This window comes from Mauremys mutica, chromosome 4 (genome assembly GCF_020497125.1).
Source record: "Mauremys mutica isolate MM-2020 ecotype Southern chromosome 4, ASM2049712v1, whole genome shotgun sequence".
Taxonomy (NCBI): domain Eukaryota; kingdom Metazoa; phylum Chordata; order Testudines; family Geoemydidae; genus Mauremys; species Mauremys mutica.
Window position 1 is genome coordinate 128145354 of NC_059075.1, and position 14581 is coordinate 128159934.

General features: G+C 52.6%; 1 protein-coding gene across 1 annotated transcript in view; it reads left to right on the forward strand.

Annotated features, from left to right (window-relative positions):
- The window catches only part of LGR6 (leucine rich repeat containing G protein-coupled receptor 6), a 103529-nt gene that overhangs the window by 63384 nt on the left and 25564 nt on the right, over positions 1–14581 (forward strand). The window contains exons 5-10 of the mRNA XM_045012298.1: positions 1143–1214; positions 2643–2714; positions 3876–3944; positions 5017–5088; positions 10526–10591; positions 12563–12634. Of these exons, the coding sequence (XP_044868233.1) occupies positions 1143–1214; positions 2643–2714; positions 3876–3944; positions 5017–5088; positions 10526–10591; positions 12563–12634 (423 nt within the window). The remainder of the gene's footprint in view (positions 1–1142; positions 1215–2642; positions 2715–3875; positions 3945–5016; positions 5089–10525; positions 10592–12562; positions 12635–14581) is intronic.

Below are 14581 nucleotides of genomic sequence, written 5' to 3' on the forward strand. Positions count from 1 at the left end.
AGAGTGGAAACAAGAGGCACTTAGTTAACAGCAAGGGGAAATTAACCATTGAAACGGGTTCCCAGGGGATGTGCTGGCTTGACCATTGCTCAGAGGTTGGCTGGTTCATTCTCAGCTATCTCCTATAGCTCAGCCTCACAATGCTGGGCTCAGCGCAGGACTCCTTGGGTGAGCGTCTCTGGCTTGGGTTATGCTGGGGGCAGAGTGGAGGATCACAGGGGTCCCTCCTGGGCTTTACCCAATCTGTGACAAGGTGGGAATCAAACGGTTTCCTGGGCGTGGCCAGGAAGTGCTACGCCAGCCCTGCATCAAGCCAGCCGTACCCGAACAGGCTGCAAACGTAGTTAAAAGTTGGACAGACGTAATGGTGAGACTTTTAAAAAACCTAAAATCCTTGGCTAGATAAAGTGGCATAAAATGGGCCCGTTCCTTTCATTGTGCTCCCAGAATCGGACACTCGATCGACGAGTAATCTCACAGACTTCAGTGGAGCTATTCATGGCGTGCCATGCTACTCAACATGAGCAAGGCTAGCAGAATCAGGCCCTAGGTCTGATGTAGCAGGGCTGTCGATGATGCTTCTTCTACATTCGTTTCAGTGGCATTACGGGTGAGACAGAGTCTACGGGTGAGTCTGCACGACAGCTGGGCCACTGGAGCACCCGATGTTAACGGCAGGGCTTTTCCCTTGATATAGTTAATCCCCTTCCCCGAGGGGGGTAGCTCGGTTGACAGAAGATTTCTTCCATCAGCTAGCCACGTCTACACAACCAAACTACAGCACTCGGGGACAAATTTTGAACAGCCCTGAGCAACACAGTGAGGTCAATCTAATTTTAGGTATAGACCACGCCTAAGGCTCTGATCCCATCCTAAGGGTCATGGTGGATTCTCCATCAGTGGCCATTTTTAAATCAAGACGGGATGTTTTTCTAAAAGCTCTGCTCTGGGGATCATAGTTGGGATGTTCTCTGGCCTGTGTTCTACAGGAGGACAGATGGGATGATCGCAATGGTCTCTTCTGGCCTTGGAATCTATAACTCTGTGCATCCCCTCTGTGTTTCAAATCCTCTGCCCCTTTTAAGGAGGTTTCCTTTCTCATCTTCTGACCCAGTCACATCCTGGGCTTTCTCTTCCAACAGGGGTTTCCATAACAACAACATCAAGGCTATTCCAGAGAAGGCATTTGTTGGGAATCCTTTACTCCAAACTATGTAAGCGATGTGAATCGGCTTTCCTATTTCATTCTGTATGGGGAGCTCAGAGCCTCTTGTCACTGGCTTGAGGCTGTGTCCACCATTTCCCAGGGTCGTCATCTAACGTGCATGTGCCAGGGAGGGGGGATGGGATGAAAGAAGGACCCTAATGTAAGATGAAGGTTTGCCTCTTAGTTCTTCCCCTCCTGTCCTCTAACCCCCTCCTTTTCCCATGTCCCCCCGCAACCCCAGCTCTGACGGCTCCAGTCTCACACGAAGCCCTTACAGAGGTGGAGAGATGAACGGATCATTTGTATGGCAGTGGTATTGCTGTGTGTAACACACAGCGGAGGAGGGGGTTCTCCACACCTGCCCAGATGTTAGCCAATGGTGATGCTAAGAGCCCTTGCTTGGAACTTGTTTGTGATAGCTGTAGCTGTGAGCTTGGGCTGAACCAAGCCAGTTCGGCAGGCCACAATCACCTCCCCAGACCCAGCGGGGTGTGAAGGCCCGTGGGTAGGATGCAGAGGGTTGCCGGCAGCACTCCCATCCCACCATGCAGGTTTTCCAGGCACTTCCTCCCTTTGCTTCCCCCACCACACTTTTGGCAATGAATTGATGGAAGCTCTGACGGGCAGGTGCGGGGTAATCCCACTTTCTGGCAGTGCTCCGCTCAGAGGGATGGGAAAATAAAATCAGAGCTAAGCAAACTGACCCTCAGCCCTGTTCCACGCGGCATGCGCAGCAGTTTGGTTTAACAGGCTCCATTGTGCCATGCACCGTCTAGTCGTGGCTTTGCAGCAGTAATGGGACTTCACAGAGGCACCTGCAGCCCAGCAAAGCCAGGGCTACAGAGCACTTCCCCATGTGCAGCAGGATTACAGGGCCCTCCCTTCAGTGCCCAGCCTGGACTGGAGCCCGTAGCATAGGCATAAATGATCTGGAGCTGGTGGGCTCACCATGAGGTTGCCGGAATCTCTTGCACAGCCCATTCCTAGTCGCTTCCGCTGCTTTGGACTAACACTAGCATCTCCTCCAGTCAGGGGCGGCTCTAGGAATTTGGCCGCCCCAAGCAGGGTGGCATGCCGCAGGGGGCGCGCTGCCGGTCCCGCGGCTCCGGGGGACCTCTTGCAGACGCGCCTGCGGAGGGTGCGCTGGGAGGGCAGCAGGCGGCTCCGGCGGATCTTCTGCAGTCATGCCTGCGGGAGGTCCACCTGAGCCACGGGACCAGCGAACCCTCCGCAGTCATGCCTGCGGGAGGTCCGCTGGTCCCGCGGCTCCGGTGGACCTCCTGCAGGCATGACTGCGGAAGGTCCGCCGGAGCCGCCTGCCGCCCTGCCGGCAAAATGCTGCCCCAAGCGCGCGCTTGGCGCGCTGGGTTCTGGAGCCGGCCCTGCCTCCAGTCCACACAGGGTAACCTAAGCTGGGTATTTGTCTCCTTTGCAGCCATTTTTATGACAATCCCATCCAGTTTGTCGGACAGTCCGCGTTCCAGTTCTTGCCAAAGCTGCACACTCTGTAAGTTCATCACTCGGGTCCTTAAAGAGGTAACACAACTGGCAATCCACGCCTCCGGGGCCAGCAGACTGGGCATCTTCCAGCCCGCTTCCCCCTTTGCCTTCCAAGCCCTTGTGTCTGGAAGTACCTTCACCAGGGGATCTTGGCAGAGCTCTGCATGGCCCATGTTAATGACCCAGGTGTCCACAGTCACTCAGAGCAACCTCCTTTCTCACTGCAAGCATGGCAGGGCCTGGCTGCTAGCCCCCCAGGCCTCTCCAGTGTCCCTGCACCTCTCTGGAGAACCATCCCACTGACCAAATATCGGTGTGCCTCCTGCCATGACCCCACTTGAGCTGCAGACACTCCTTAACTTGCTGCATTCTCCATGTGCCGAGTCTCACACCCCTGTGCAGCACTGCCCGGCCCTGGCAACACCATGCTGCCAGGCAGAGGCGTCAAGGGGACAGCGGCTCACAGCTCAGACACTGAGTAATGTGTTGCCATAGCAGCGTGTCACAACTGGAAACAGCCGCTTTCCCCCTGACAGGCATTAGCCCGCATCTCCTCTGGCACCACTTGCCATTCTGTGGTGCATCTTCTTGACCAGCCAGGCCCCCACATGGGGTGTTTTGCAGCCAATCCTCCTCCGTTGGTGCACAGCAGATGGGCCCGTGGCAGAGGTAACCTCAGATGTGCTCTCTTTACAAGCCTCATAAAGCCGCTGGATGCATAGTTATATGCTCCAGCTAATAAAATAACTTCTAACGAGAACCACGCAGCATTCTTTAGCTCCCTAGGATAAAGGCACCAGGGAGCTTGGAGGAGATCCCCTAGCATCATTTTGTTGTTGTTTGAAGCAATTTGCCAAGAATGTCAGGGTTTGGAGGGGGAGTTCTGACCCTGCCAAGTTTCCTGGGGAGTAAACATCTGAGTCCCTGGTTCAATGCATCTGTGCCCTGCTCCATGCCCCAGCCAGCGGTGGCACTCTCCTGGGAGAGGTACCTTCAGGGGCTGGGGTTCTTCCCACCTTCCTAGCTAGGCTTGGGCCACCACCAGTCAGCTGCCAAAGCTTTTGGAGAAGAGGGTATTTGGACGCTCCAGCGCCTGCCCTCGCTTCTTCCAGTTTGCTCTGCTCATCTTCCAGACGACTCCCCTGAGCTTGTCCGTCCTTCTCTGCAGGTCACTGAACGGAGCAACAGACATCAGAGAATTCCCAGATCTTAAAGGAACCACCAGCCTAGAAATTCTGTGAGTGGCAAGTCTCCCTCTTCCACATTCCTCGTGGTGTTCCTTTCAGGCTTGGGCATGGGCTTGAAGGAGAAGCGTTTACCAAGCTATGCGGTGCAGGGTCTTTAGGCACCACGGGAGACTCCACTGCCTATCATCTAGGCTCTTCTCTGCGGCTGCTGCCAGGAGCTCCTCCTGGAGTCCTCCACCCTTGCCCTCCATGTGTCTCTTTGCCACTGTGTTCTCTGGCTCGCCACCTCCTCCCGACTTGGTCTGTAAAGCCAGCTACCCACATGGCCCTCCAGAAACTTTATCCAGCACCAGCCATTCAGTCCCAGTGCTACCACGTCATTCCCCGTGGGAGGGGGGGCGGGGAACTGCGCTGCCTGTAGGTGTATGGCAAGCCGGAAGGAAGGGGCAAAGAAATCCAGAGGGTGAGAAATTTGCAGCCTTTGAAACTCGCCCACCCTTCCCCTGGGGGTGCCTTGAATTCCAGTTCAGCTCAGCTTTAACTCCAGTGCCCTCCTTTTCCCAGAACCTGACCCAGGGCAGTCAGGAGCCCGGGCTCCCAGGGATGAGCCTTCCCTGCAGTGCTCTGTCCTGGGCTAGCCTCACCCTTCCCCCCCCTCCACCCACCCCCCATTCTGTAAGGCCAGCTACCTCCCTTCAGTCCCAGGACCCTTCTCTCCAGGACACTCCCGGGAGATCGGAGAGCTCCACAAACAGGGACCCCACTGACACTGCAGAACCTCCCACCATTTCTGCAAGGCCCCAGATTCCCCCACTGCGCAGCCCTGATCCCCAGACGGAGGGTGCTCTGTGGGATCAGCACATTCCCCTTCCACAGTCTCCAAGGAGAAGCCCATAGGCAAGTTAGGTGTAGAACCAAACAATCCGTGAGCCCATGGGCATGTTAAACTAATCCCTCCCCTACCTCAGCCCAGTGCAGAGTCCTTCCTTCCTTTTACCAAGTCACCTTTAATTTCTCACCATGTGCTTTGCTCTTTCATTTGCTCTGTCCTCCCCCAGTGAGGGCTGGGCTCTCTGCATCCCAGCTTCTCAATAGCCCCTTCTGTCTCCTTCACGCCCCCAGGACCTTGACCCGGGCAGGGATCCGTTTGCTTCCCAGAGGAATGTGCCAGCAGCTGCCCAGCCTCCGAGTCCTGTGAGTAACCCACATGCTGCTCCACTGTATTTCACTGCCCCCTTCTTTGGTGTGCTTGTCTGATCCCAGCACAGCGCCCAGTGAGACAGCTCTGGGCTCCAGGACATTAGCTAATAAGACACATGCAGGGGTTGACTTCTCTCTGCTCTGAGGCTTTGTGTGCTATTCACCCCAGTGTCGGGGCGGAGTGGAGTGGGTGTGAAGTGCTTCCAAGTCAGTGTGGCCATGTTTTTCCCCTGCTTTGCGCGGGTGCCAATGGCACACCCACTGCAGGGCTGGGGGGAATCCTACCCGCTTTGCACAAGGCATTGCGCCAAACAAACCAAGGCCTCTGAGCCCTACCAGGCACAACTCCTGGAGGAGCGAGGGGTTCCCCTGCGTGCCTACAATGCAGCACTGATTAAAGGTGTCTGGGCCTGATTCACTTCCCACTTATCTGGTGTAAATCAGGAGTGACCCCAGCAATAGTCACTGCTTTCAGTGAGAGGGGGATCAGTCCCTAAGACTTTCCTGATGCGACGTGTGACCGTCACCGGGGCTGGTTGGAAAGTGGGGTTTTTCCCCATGGAAAATTTCAACTTTTTGGCAAAAAATTGAAAACTCAACATATTCAGTGGAAAAACTTTTGGCCAAAAAAAAAAAAAAAAAGAAATTCTGATTTGGAAATGCTGCTGAGGTGCCACTTATGCTGATGCCTTATACTCCCTTTCTCCTCTATGGGCTGGTCTCTTTGGCCAGATGACATTTCCCATGATGCACCCTGGTCTCCTTTCTTGTGGTGTATCCTGGGAGTCCCTGGCTATGGTGAATTGCGGGAAACTTGGTCTGGCAGGGGAACACAGATCATAGAGGAGAATGGGAGCATCAGGCAACTGGAGGCACTGTTGTAGCAATTCTGAATTTAAAAAAAACGGTTACTTACCTTTGTAACTGTTGTTCTTCGAGATGTGTTGCTCATATCCATTCCAGTTAGGTGTGTGCGCGCCGCGTGCACTTTCATCGGAAGACTTTTACCCTAGCAACCCCAGTGGGTCGGCTGAGCGCCCCCTGGAGTGGCGCCATAACGGCACCGCATATATACCTCAGCCGACCCACCTCAGTTCCTCAGTTCCTTCTTGCCGGCTACTCCGACAGTGGGGAAGGAGGGTGGGTGTGGAATGGATATGAGCAACACATCTCGAAGAACAACAGTTACAAAGGTAAGTAACCGTTTTTTCTTCTTCGAGTGATTGCTCATATCCATTCCAGTTAGGTGATTCCCAAGCCTTACCTAGGCGGTGGGGTCGGAGTGAGACGTGGCGGTATGCAGGACCGCAGAGCCAAAGGCTGCATCACCTCTCGACTGTTGGACCAGGGCGTAGTGTGAGGCGAAAGTATGGACGGACGACCAGGTCGCCGCTTGGCATATCTCTTGTATTGGTACTTGTGCCAGAAAGGCAGCGGAAGACGCCTGGGCCCTGGTAGAGTGGGCGGTGAGATGGCCCAAGGGGACATTAGCCAAGTTATAGCAGGTGCGAATGCACTCTGTGAGCCACGAGGAGATTTGCTGCGATGAGACAGGAAGACCTCGCATCCGGTCCGCAATTGCCACAAACAGTTGCGAGGATTTGCGGAACGGTCTTGTCCGATCAACATAGAAAGCCAACGCCCTGCGAACATCGAGGGAGTGAAGTCGTTGCTCTCTTGGAGATGCGTGAGGCTTTGGAAAGAAAACTGGCAGGAAGATATCCTGGTTATTGTGGAAGGCGGACACTACCTTCGGGAGAAATGCCGGATGTGGACGTAGCTGTACCTTGTCCTTATGGAAAACGGTGTATGGCGGGTCCACCGTGAGCGCCTTGAGCTCAGAGACCCGTCTGGCGGATGTGATAGCCACGAGAAAAACCGTCTTCCATGAGAGGTACAGCAAGGAGCAGGTGGCCAGCGGCTCAAAGGGCGGAGACATGAGCTTGTTGAGGACCAGATTGAGGTCCCAGGTGGGAGTCGGATGATGCACCTGGGGGTAGAGACGATCAAGGCCCTTTCTGAAGCGAGTAGTCAGCGGGTGAGAGAACAGCATATATCCCCCCTCACCGGGGTGGAAAGCGGAGATGGCCGCTAAGTGCACTTTGATGGAGGACAGTGCAAGACCTTGTTGTTTTAGTGAGCAGAGGTAGTCAAGGACCATCGGAAGCGGGAGTTCCGAAGGAATAGCGTCACGCGCTTGAGCCCAGCAAGCGAAGCGCTTCCACTTGGCCATGCAGGTAGATCAAGTGGAAGGCTTTCTGCTGCTCAATAAAACGTGCTGCACGGGAGCAGAGCAGCGCAACTCCATCTGGTCTAGCCACTGAGGAGCCACGCTGTGAGGTGGAGGGCCGGCAGGTCCGGGTGACGGAGAGTGCCGTGATCTTGTGTTATAAGATCTGGGTGAAGCGGTAGAGGAATTGGGCTGGCTACCGATAGACGGAGCAGCGTGGTGAACCAGTGTTGCTTGGGCCACGCTGGCGCAATTAAGATGAGACGTGCCTTGTCCCGTCGGAGCTTCAACAGGACCTTGTGTATGAGGGGAAACGGAGGAAAGGCGTAGAACAGGTGACGAGTCCATGGAAGGAGAAACGCGTCCGACAGAGAGCCCGGTGCCAGGCCTTGAAAGGAGCAAAACTCCTGGCATTTGCGGTTCAATCGGGACGCAAACAAGTCTACGTGGGGAAATCCCCACTGTCGGAAAATGGCATGAGCGATGTCTGCTCTCAGCGACCACTCGTGGCAGAGAAAGGACCTGCTCAGGCGATCCGCGATGGTGTTCTTAACGCCAGGAAGAAACGACGCCACCAGATGTATCGAGTGGGCTCTGCAGAATTCCCACAGTAGCATCTCCTCGTCGCAGAGGGGGGATGAGCAGGTCCCGCCTTGCTTGTTGATATAGTACATGGCCGTTGTGTTGTCCGTAAAGACCGAGACACAACGGCCGTGGAGGCGAGTCTGGAATGCTCGGCAGGCCAGGCGTACTGCCCGGAGCTCCCTGACGTTGATGTGCATGTTCAATTCCTGCAGCGACCAAAGGCCTTGAGTTCGAAGATCACCGAGATGGGCTCCCCATCCAAGGGATGAGGCGTCTGTTGTCAAGGACAGGGAAGGTTGAGGAGCCTGGAATGGGACCCCCGCACATACGTGTCCTTCAGTCCCTGGATTGGTGGCTGACCCCACCATACGCTCCGGTCCCGGGTGTGGGTGGGGCTAACCCCCGAACCTGCTATCTAACACTAAACTGATTTTAAACTATCAAAACAGGAAAACCTAAGCTAAGATAAGAACTATGTACAAATATTAACAGAGAAACTATGAGGAAGCTAGGGAAGCGGAGGTCAGACAAGCTGCACTCCACTGTTCCAACGACCGACACGGGCGGTAAGAAGGAACTGAGGGTCGGGTGGGTCGGCTGAGGTATATATGCGGTGCCGTTATGGCGCCACTCCAGGGGGCGCTCAGCCGACCCACTGGGGTTGCTAGGGTAAAAGTCTTCCGACGAAAGTGCACGCGGCGCGCGCACACCTAACTGGAATGGATATGAGCAATCACTCGAAGAAGAAAATTAGGTTTTGGCCAAATTGTTTCAGTCTTCAGGTATTTGGGGATTTTTTTGGAAAAAAAAAAAAAAAGGATCCAAATTTTCCACCTAAAGCAGAGACTTTTTGTGAAAATTTTCATTTAGTCAAAACCCCACTTTCAGTTGAAAAACTGTTTGGATGGAAAATTTTTGACCAGTTTTACCAATCATGCTTTCCTCTCCTCTGTGAACTGGATGGTTTTGCCTCTTTCGCTAATATTTTCCTTGGTGCCTTTTTTTCTGCCTCAGGCCATTAATTCTATTCATTATTGATGGGAGACAGAAAGGCTGTTGGTTAAGTTTCCCTTTTTTATAGTGATCTCAGGTCAGGCAAAGCAAGGGTCAATGTCTGTGTGGCATGGTAGAGTGGTCTAGTGGTTAAAGCAGGAGACTAGTTCTCACTCTAGCTAAGGTACTTCTCTGGCCTCCATCACCATGGTATCTGAGCACCTCACAATTTTAATGTATTTATCTTCACACATCCCTGTGAGGCAGGACAGTGCTATTCGCCCCATTGTACAGATGGGGAACTGAGGCCCAAAGAGACTAAATGACTGCCACAAGGTCACACAGGAAGCCTGTGGCTGAATTAAGAATTGAACCTGCTAGGAGTCAGGACTCGGGGACTTTGTGCCTGATCTGTCACTGACTGTACGTCCTTGGGCAAGTCACTTCATCACTCCATGCCTCAGTTTCCCCACATCTACAGTGAGGAAAAAAGCTCACAAGAGGCATAGTTAATGTTTGTAAAGTGCGTTAAGATTCTTGGCTAGACGGTGCCATTGAAGTACAAAGTATAAGGAGTAACGGTTATACGGGGGGTGGGGGAGTTTGAGGGCAATCGCTTGTTGACTAGGGCAGTGTGGGCAGGGCTGGCTCCAGCGAAGGAAGCAAGTGCTTGAGGTGGCCAATGGAAAGGGGCAGCACATCCGGGTCTTTGGCAGCAATTCGGCGGCGGGTCCCTTAGCGCCTCTCGGAGCGAAAGACCCGCCGCTGAATTGCCGCCGAAGAATGAAGCGGCGCAGTAGAGCTGCCGCCGAAGTGCCGCCAATCGCGGCTTTATCTTTTTTTTCCCTGCTTCGCTGCTTGGGGTGGCAAAAAAGCTGGAGCCAGCCCTGAGTGTGGGGCACAGATGGCCCGGCAAGGACTTTGGGGGGAATCACGTTTTGAATGACGTCTTGGGATGGGGGAGATGCAGCTGACAGGCAGGAACATCCTGCACTGGCTGGAATGATACACTGAACATGCCGTCCTCCCAGAGAAGGGTTAAAAATCAGGATCAAGCCAGTGGTGCAGCTTGGTGCATGTGCAGTGCCTGAGATCAGGCATCACCACCACCCTGACTACCCTGTGAGCTAACATGTCTCCTGGCCTCTGAAAGTGCATCTGCCATGCTCATCCATCCCCAGGTGCAGGAGGGGAGCCTTGACATGCACAATTCCCTGCTCTGCCTGTGCAAAGGGAAGGCTTCATGCAGGCATCCCCAAATCTTGCTGCTGTCTCTGGGGCGGGGGCTGGGTGGGGAGAGCTACGCAGCCCTGCCCCTCGAGAAAAGCCAATCCCCAGCAGTAGAAGCAGCTCATATGTGACAGATGGAGCTGCGCTGGGGCTGGGTGAGCCATTGAGCAATCTGTGCATAATGCAAGGAAATGAAGGAGGAAATCAGTGCCAAGTGTCAGGTGTGCGCTGAGCGGATCTGCCTCTGTGCCGGGGTTTCCTGCTTTCCCCAGCTGCATGGCCCGAGGTCAGTCCGCTCCCCTCCTTAGCAATATCTGCTTTCCAAGAATGCTCTCGGGATGGCTTGCTTTGCTTTTAATCTCCTGCCATGTCTGTGGCATTCCTTTCCCACAGCGAACTCTCGCACAATCAAATCGAGGAGCTGCCCAGTTTCCACAGGTGCCAGCGGCTGGAAGAAATGTGAGTCAAGAGATTCCCTCCTTCAAAGCTTGGTTCGGGGACTGGGGGCCCTGTTAAGGCGATCCTGACTCGGAGGAGACCCGAGGGACTGAGCAAGGCGAGGGAGATCCAGATCCAAGGAGATAAAAACTCAGCCGGGCTTTTGCCAGGACTCAAAGCCATGTTGGGGGTGAAAAGTTCAGTTCACTAACACTGGACCCAGATCCCCTGAAATAAGCAAGACAGGGGCTGTGCTAAGGGCCCAGCACCAGCCAGGGTGCACTGAGAATTAGTGTTATTATGTGGAATAGTCACCCCAGCCATGGACCAAGGCCCGTTGAGCTAGGCGCTTACAAACATAGAATAAGGAGATGCTCCCTGCCCCAAAGAACTTAACCCACAAGGAGCCTTCTCTGGAGAGATCCCAGCCCCAGGAGGAGAAAGAGCTTGATTGCATTCAGCTCTGCTTTAACTTCATACAAAGTTTAATTCCCCATCTGAGCATCCCCTGATCTATTCCAGCCAATGGCATTAATAGGACCCCTATCACCATGGTAGCTAAGGTTAGGATTTTCAAAAGGGCCTAAGCGAGTTAGGTACCTATTGAATTTGCCTTGGGCCCAGATATCCTGCGATTCTACAGCTGCAGAATTGGCTGTGGAATTCACCCACTTGCCGTAGAGCTGTGCTCTGCAATCGGACCTTTCATTTAAAATGATGTGTGTCTAGCCTTTATGACTGGGGAGAAAACCTTGAAAATAGAAACTGAGTGTAATCGATGTCATGGGGTCTGCCTGAGTCTGCAGACAGCCTGAACCAAGAGATGCTCAGGAACAGCACAGAGACCTGGTAGATAAGCAGGCAGACATGAGGGCTGAGGGTGAGTCCTCCAAAGCATCACAGCTAAAGATGAGATGCTTGAATGTGTTTCAGTAGGCAAGAGGAAAGGAGGGTAGGATGCCCACTCACAGCAGGACAGGTGGCATTGCTTGAGAAGCGTGGATTCCCCATAGGGGCGGGGTGGAGTCTTCATCAGATGGAGTCTTTATAGCAAGATTGGGTGTCTCTATCTAGAAACTCTGCTCTACTTCGACCTCAAGTTATGGGCTGGATGCAGGGATCCCTGGGTGAGGTTAGGCCGCAGATCAGAGCAGATGCTCAGAATGGCTCCTGTAGCCTTTCTGAATGTGTGACTTAGAGACAGACTGGGCTGCGAATATGAGGTGGTCTTGTGGGCAGTGCAGAGAAGAGCTCCGTGAAGGATTGCATCTCCCGGAGTGCATGGGGAGTGTATGGTTCCATAAGCCCGTGCAGCATGGTTCCAGCCAGGGCCCTGATTCCTTCCCACCCCCTTGGGTGGCCTGTTCCCTGGGCTGCCAGAGGGGTGTGGTCACTGCATTCAGGGGAATGCGGGGACAGGGCTTGCACGTGACACATGGCTGAGGCTTAAAGAGGGTGCAAAGCATGGGATTTAGAGATGGTGGGTCAGAGCGCACGCCTCTGAATGGCTCTTTGCAAAGGGCTGGATTGCATCTGCTCCTTGCACGTGAGTGTGCGCACACGCACACACACACACTCTCACGCTAGCGTCAGTCACTGTCTAGCCCTATAGCAAAGAGCCATTCGGGGCGCGCGTTCTGACTCATCACCTCCAAGCTTTGCACTGATGTGGCGCACCCAAGCTCCATGGTGGGATGGCGCATGGAATGGGAGCAGTGGTCTGGAAAGGCTGGGAACGCGGGAGCCTTTGACAAGCCCAGACAGATGGTTCTTTTGCTGTGCGGGGGGGGGGGGGGGCGGGGGGGGAGGGTGGGTGTGAAAGGGAACGCTGTCTGAGACCCAGCGTGGCGCTTGGGAGAGGGCTGGGTTTGGGTTGCTTTGTGTCCTGACCCGCTCACCCCTTGAAATAAGAGCAGGGTTGACAAGCTTTCTTCTGCTGCCAGGGGGCCCAGAGAGATCCTCTCTCTCATGCCAGCCTCTCTGTCTTTTCAGAGGCCTCCAGCACAACAGGATCCATGAAATCAGAGCAGACACCTTTGGGCAGCTCACGGCCCTGCGCTCCATGTGAGTACAGCTCTGGCTCCGCCGGCACTGGGAACTGCGGGGCTCTTTGTTGTGGGGAAGAGGAACTGTGGGCTCACTGCCAGATGTGTGCAGGGTGCTGATGCAATCCCAGACCTGAAATCTTTGCTTGCACTGCTTGGCTCTTGGGTCCCAAACACCCACCCAGGGGAAGCAATGGACCACAGGGCTATATGGGCACATGAGATAAAAGCCGTTTGGGCTGGTGAATCCAGTTCCAGAGACTCATGGACTCTGGCAGTGGCTGGGTGCAGATCATGCCAGTAATGGCAGTGCATAAGAACATAAGAATGGTCATACGGGGTCAGACCAAAGGTCCATTCAGCCCAGTATCCTGTCTGCCAACAGTGGCCAATGCCAGGTGCCCCTAAGGACACCATTCCTTACCCATCCTGGCTAATAGCCATTAATGGACTTAACCTCCATGAATTTATCTAGTTCTCTTTTAAACCCTGTTAATAGTCCTAGCCATCACAATCTCCTCAGGCAAGGAGTTCCACAGGTTGACTGTGCTCTATGTGAAGAAGAACTCGCTTGTATTTGTTTTAAACCTGCTGCCCATTAATTTCATTTGGTGGCCCCTAGTTCTTATATTATGGGAACAAGTAAATAACTTTTCCTTATTCACTTTCTCCACATCACTCATGATTTTATATACCTCTATCATATCCCCCATTAGTCTCCTGTTTTCCAAGTTGAAAAGTCCTAACCTCTTTAATCTCTCATGTGGGACCCGTTCCAAACCCCTAATCATTTTAGTTGCCCTACTCGGAACCTTTTCTAATGTCAGTATATCTTTTTTGAGATGAGGAGACCACATCTGTAGGCAGTATTCAACATGCACCCGTACCGTGGATTTCTATAAGGGCAATAAGATATTCTCCGTCTTATTCTCTATCCCTTTTTAAATGATTCCTAACATCCTGTTTGCTTTTTTGACTGTCGCTGCACACTGCGTGGACATCTTCAGAGAACAATCCACGATGACTCCAAGATCTCTTTACTGTTTAGTTCTAGCTAAATTAGCCCCCATTATATTGTATGTAGAGTTGGGGTTATTTTTTCCAATGTGCATTATTTTACATTTATCCACATTAAATTTCATTTGCCATTTTGTTGCCCAATCACTTAGTTTCATGATATCTTTTTGACGTTCTTCACAGTCTGCTTTGGTCTTAACTATCTTGAGCAGTTTAGTATCGTCTGCAAACTTTGCCATCTCACGTTTACCCCTTTCTCCAGATCATTTATGAATAAGTTGAATAGGACTGGTCTTAGGACTGACCCTTGGGGAACACCACTAGTTACCCCTCTCCATTCTGAAAATTTACCATTTATTCCTACCCTTTGTTCCCTGTCTTTTAACCAGTTCTCAGTCCATGAAAGGATCTTCCCTCTTATCCCATGACAACTTAATTTACGAAAGAGCCTTTGGTGAGGGACTTTGTCAAAGGCATTCTGGAAATCTAAGTACACTATGTTCACTGGATCCCCCTTGTCCACATATTTGTTGACTCCTTCAAAGAACTCTAATAGATTAGTAAGACACGATTTCCCTTTACAGAAACCATGTTGACTTTTGCCCAACAAGTTATGTTCTTCTATGTGTTTGACAATTTTATTCTTTACTATTGTTTCAACTAATTTGCCCAGTACTAACGTTAGACTTACCGGTCTGTAATTGCCAGAATCACCTCTAGAGCCCTTTTTAAATATTGGTGTTACATTAACTATCTTCCAATCACTGGGTACAGAAGTTAAAGGACAGGTTACAAACCCCAGTTAATAGTTCTGCAACTTCACATTTGAGTTCTTTCAGAACTCTTGGGTGAATGCCATCTGGTCCCGGTGACTTGTTACTGTTAAGTTTATCAATTAATTCCAAAACCTCCTCTAGTGATACTTCAATCTGTGACAGTTCCTCAGATT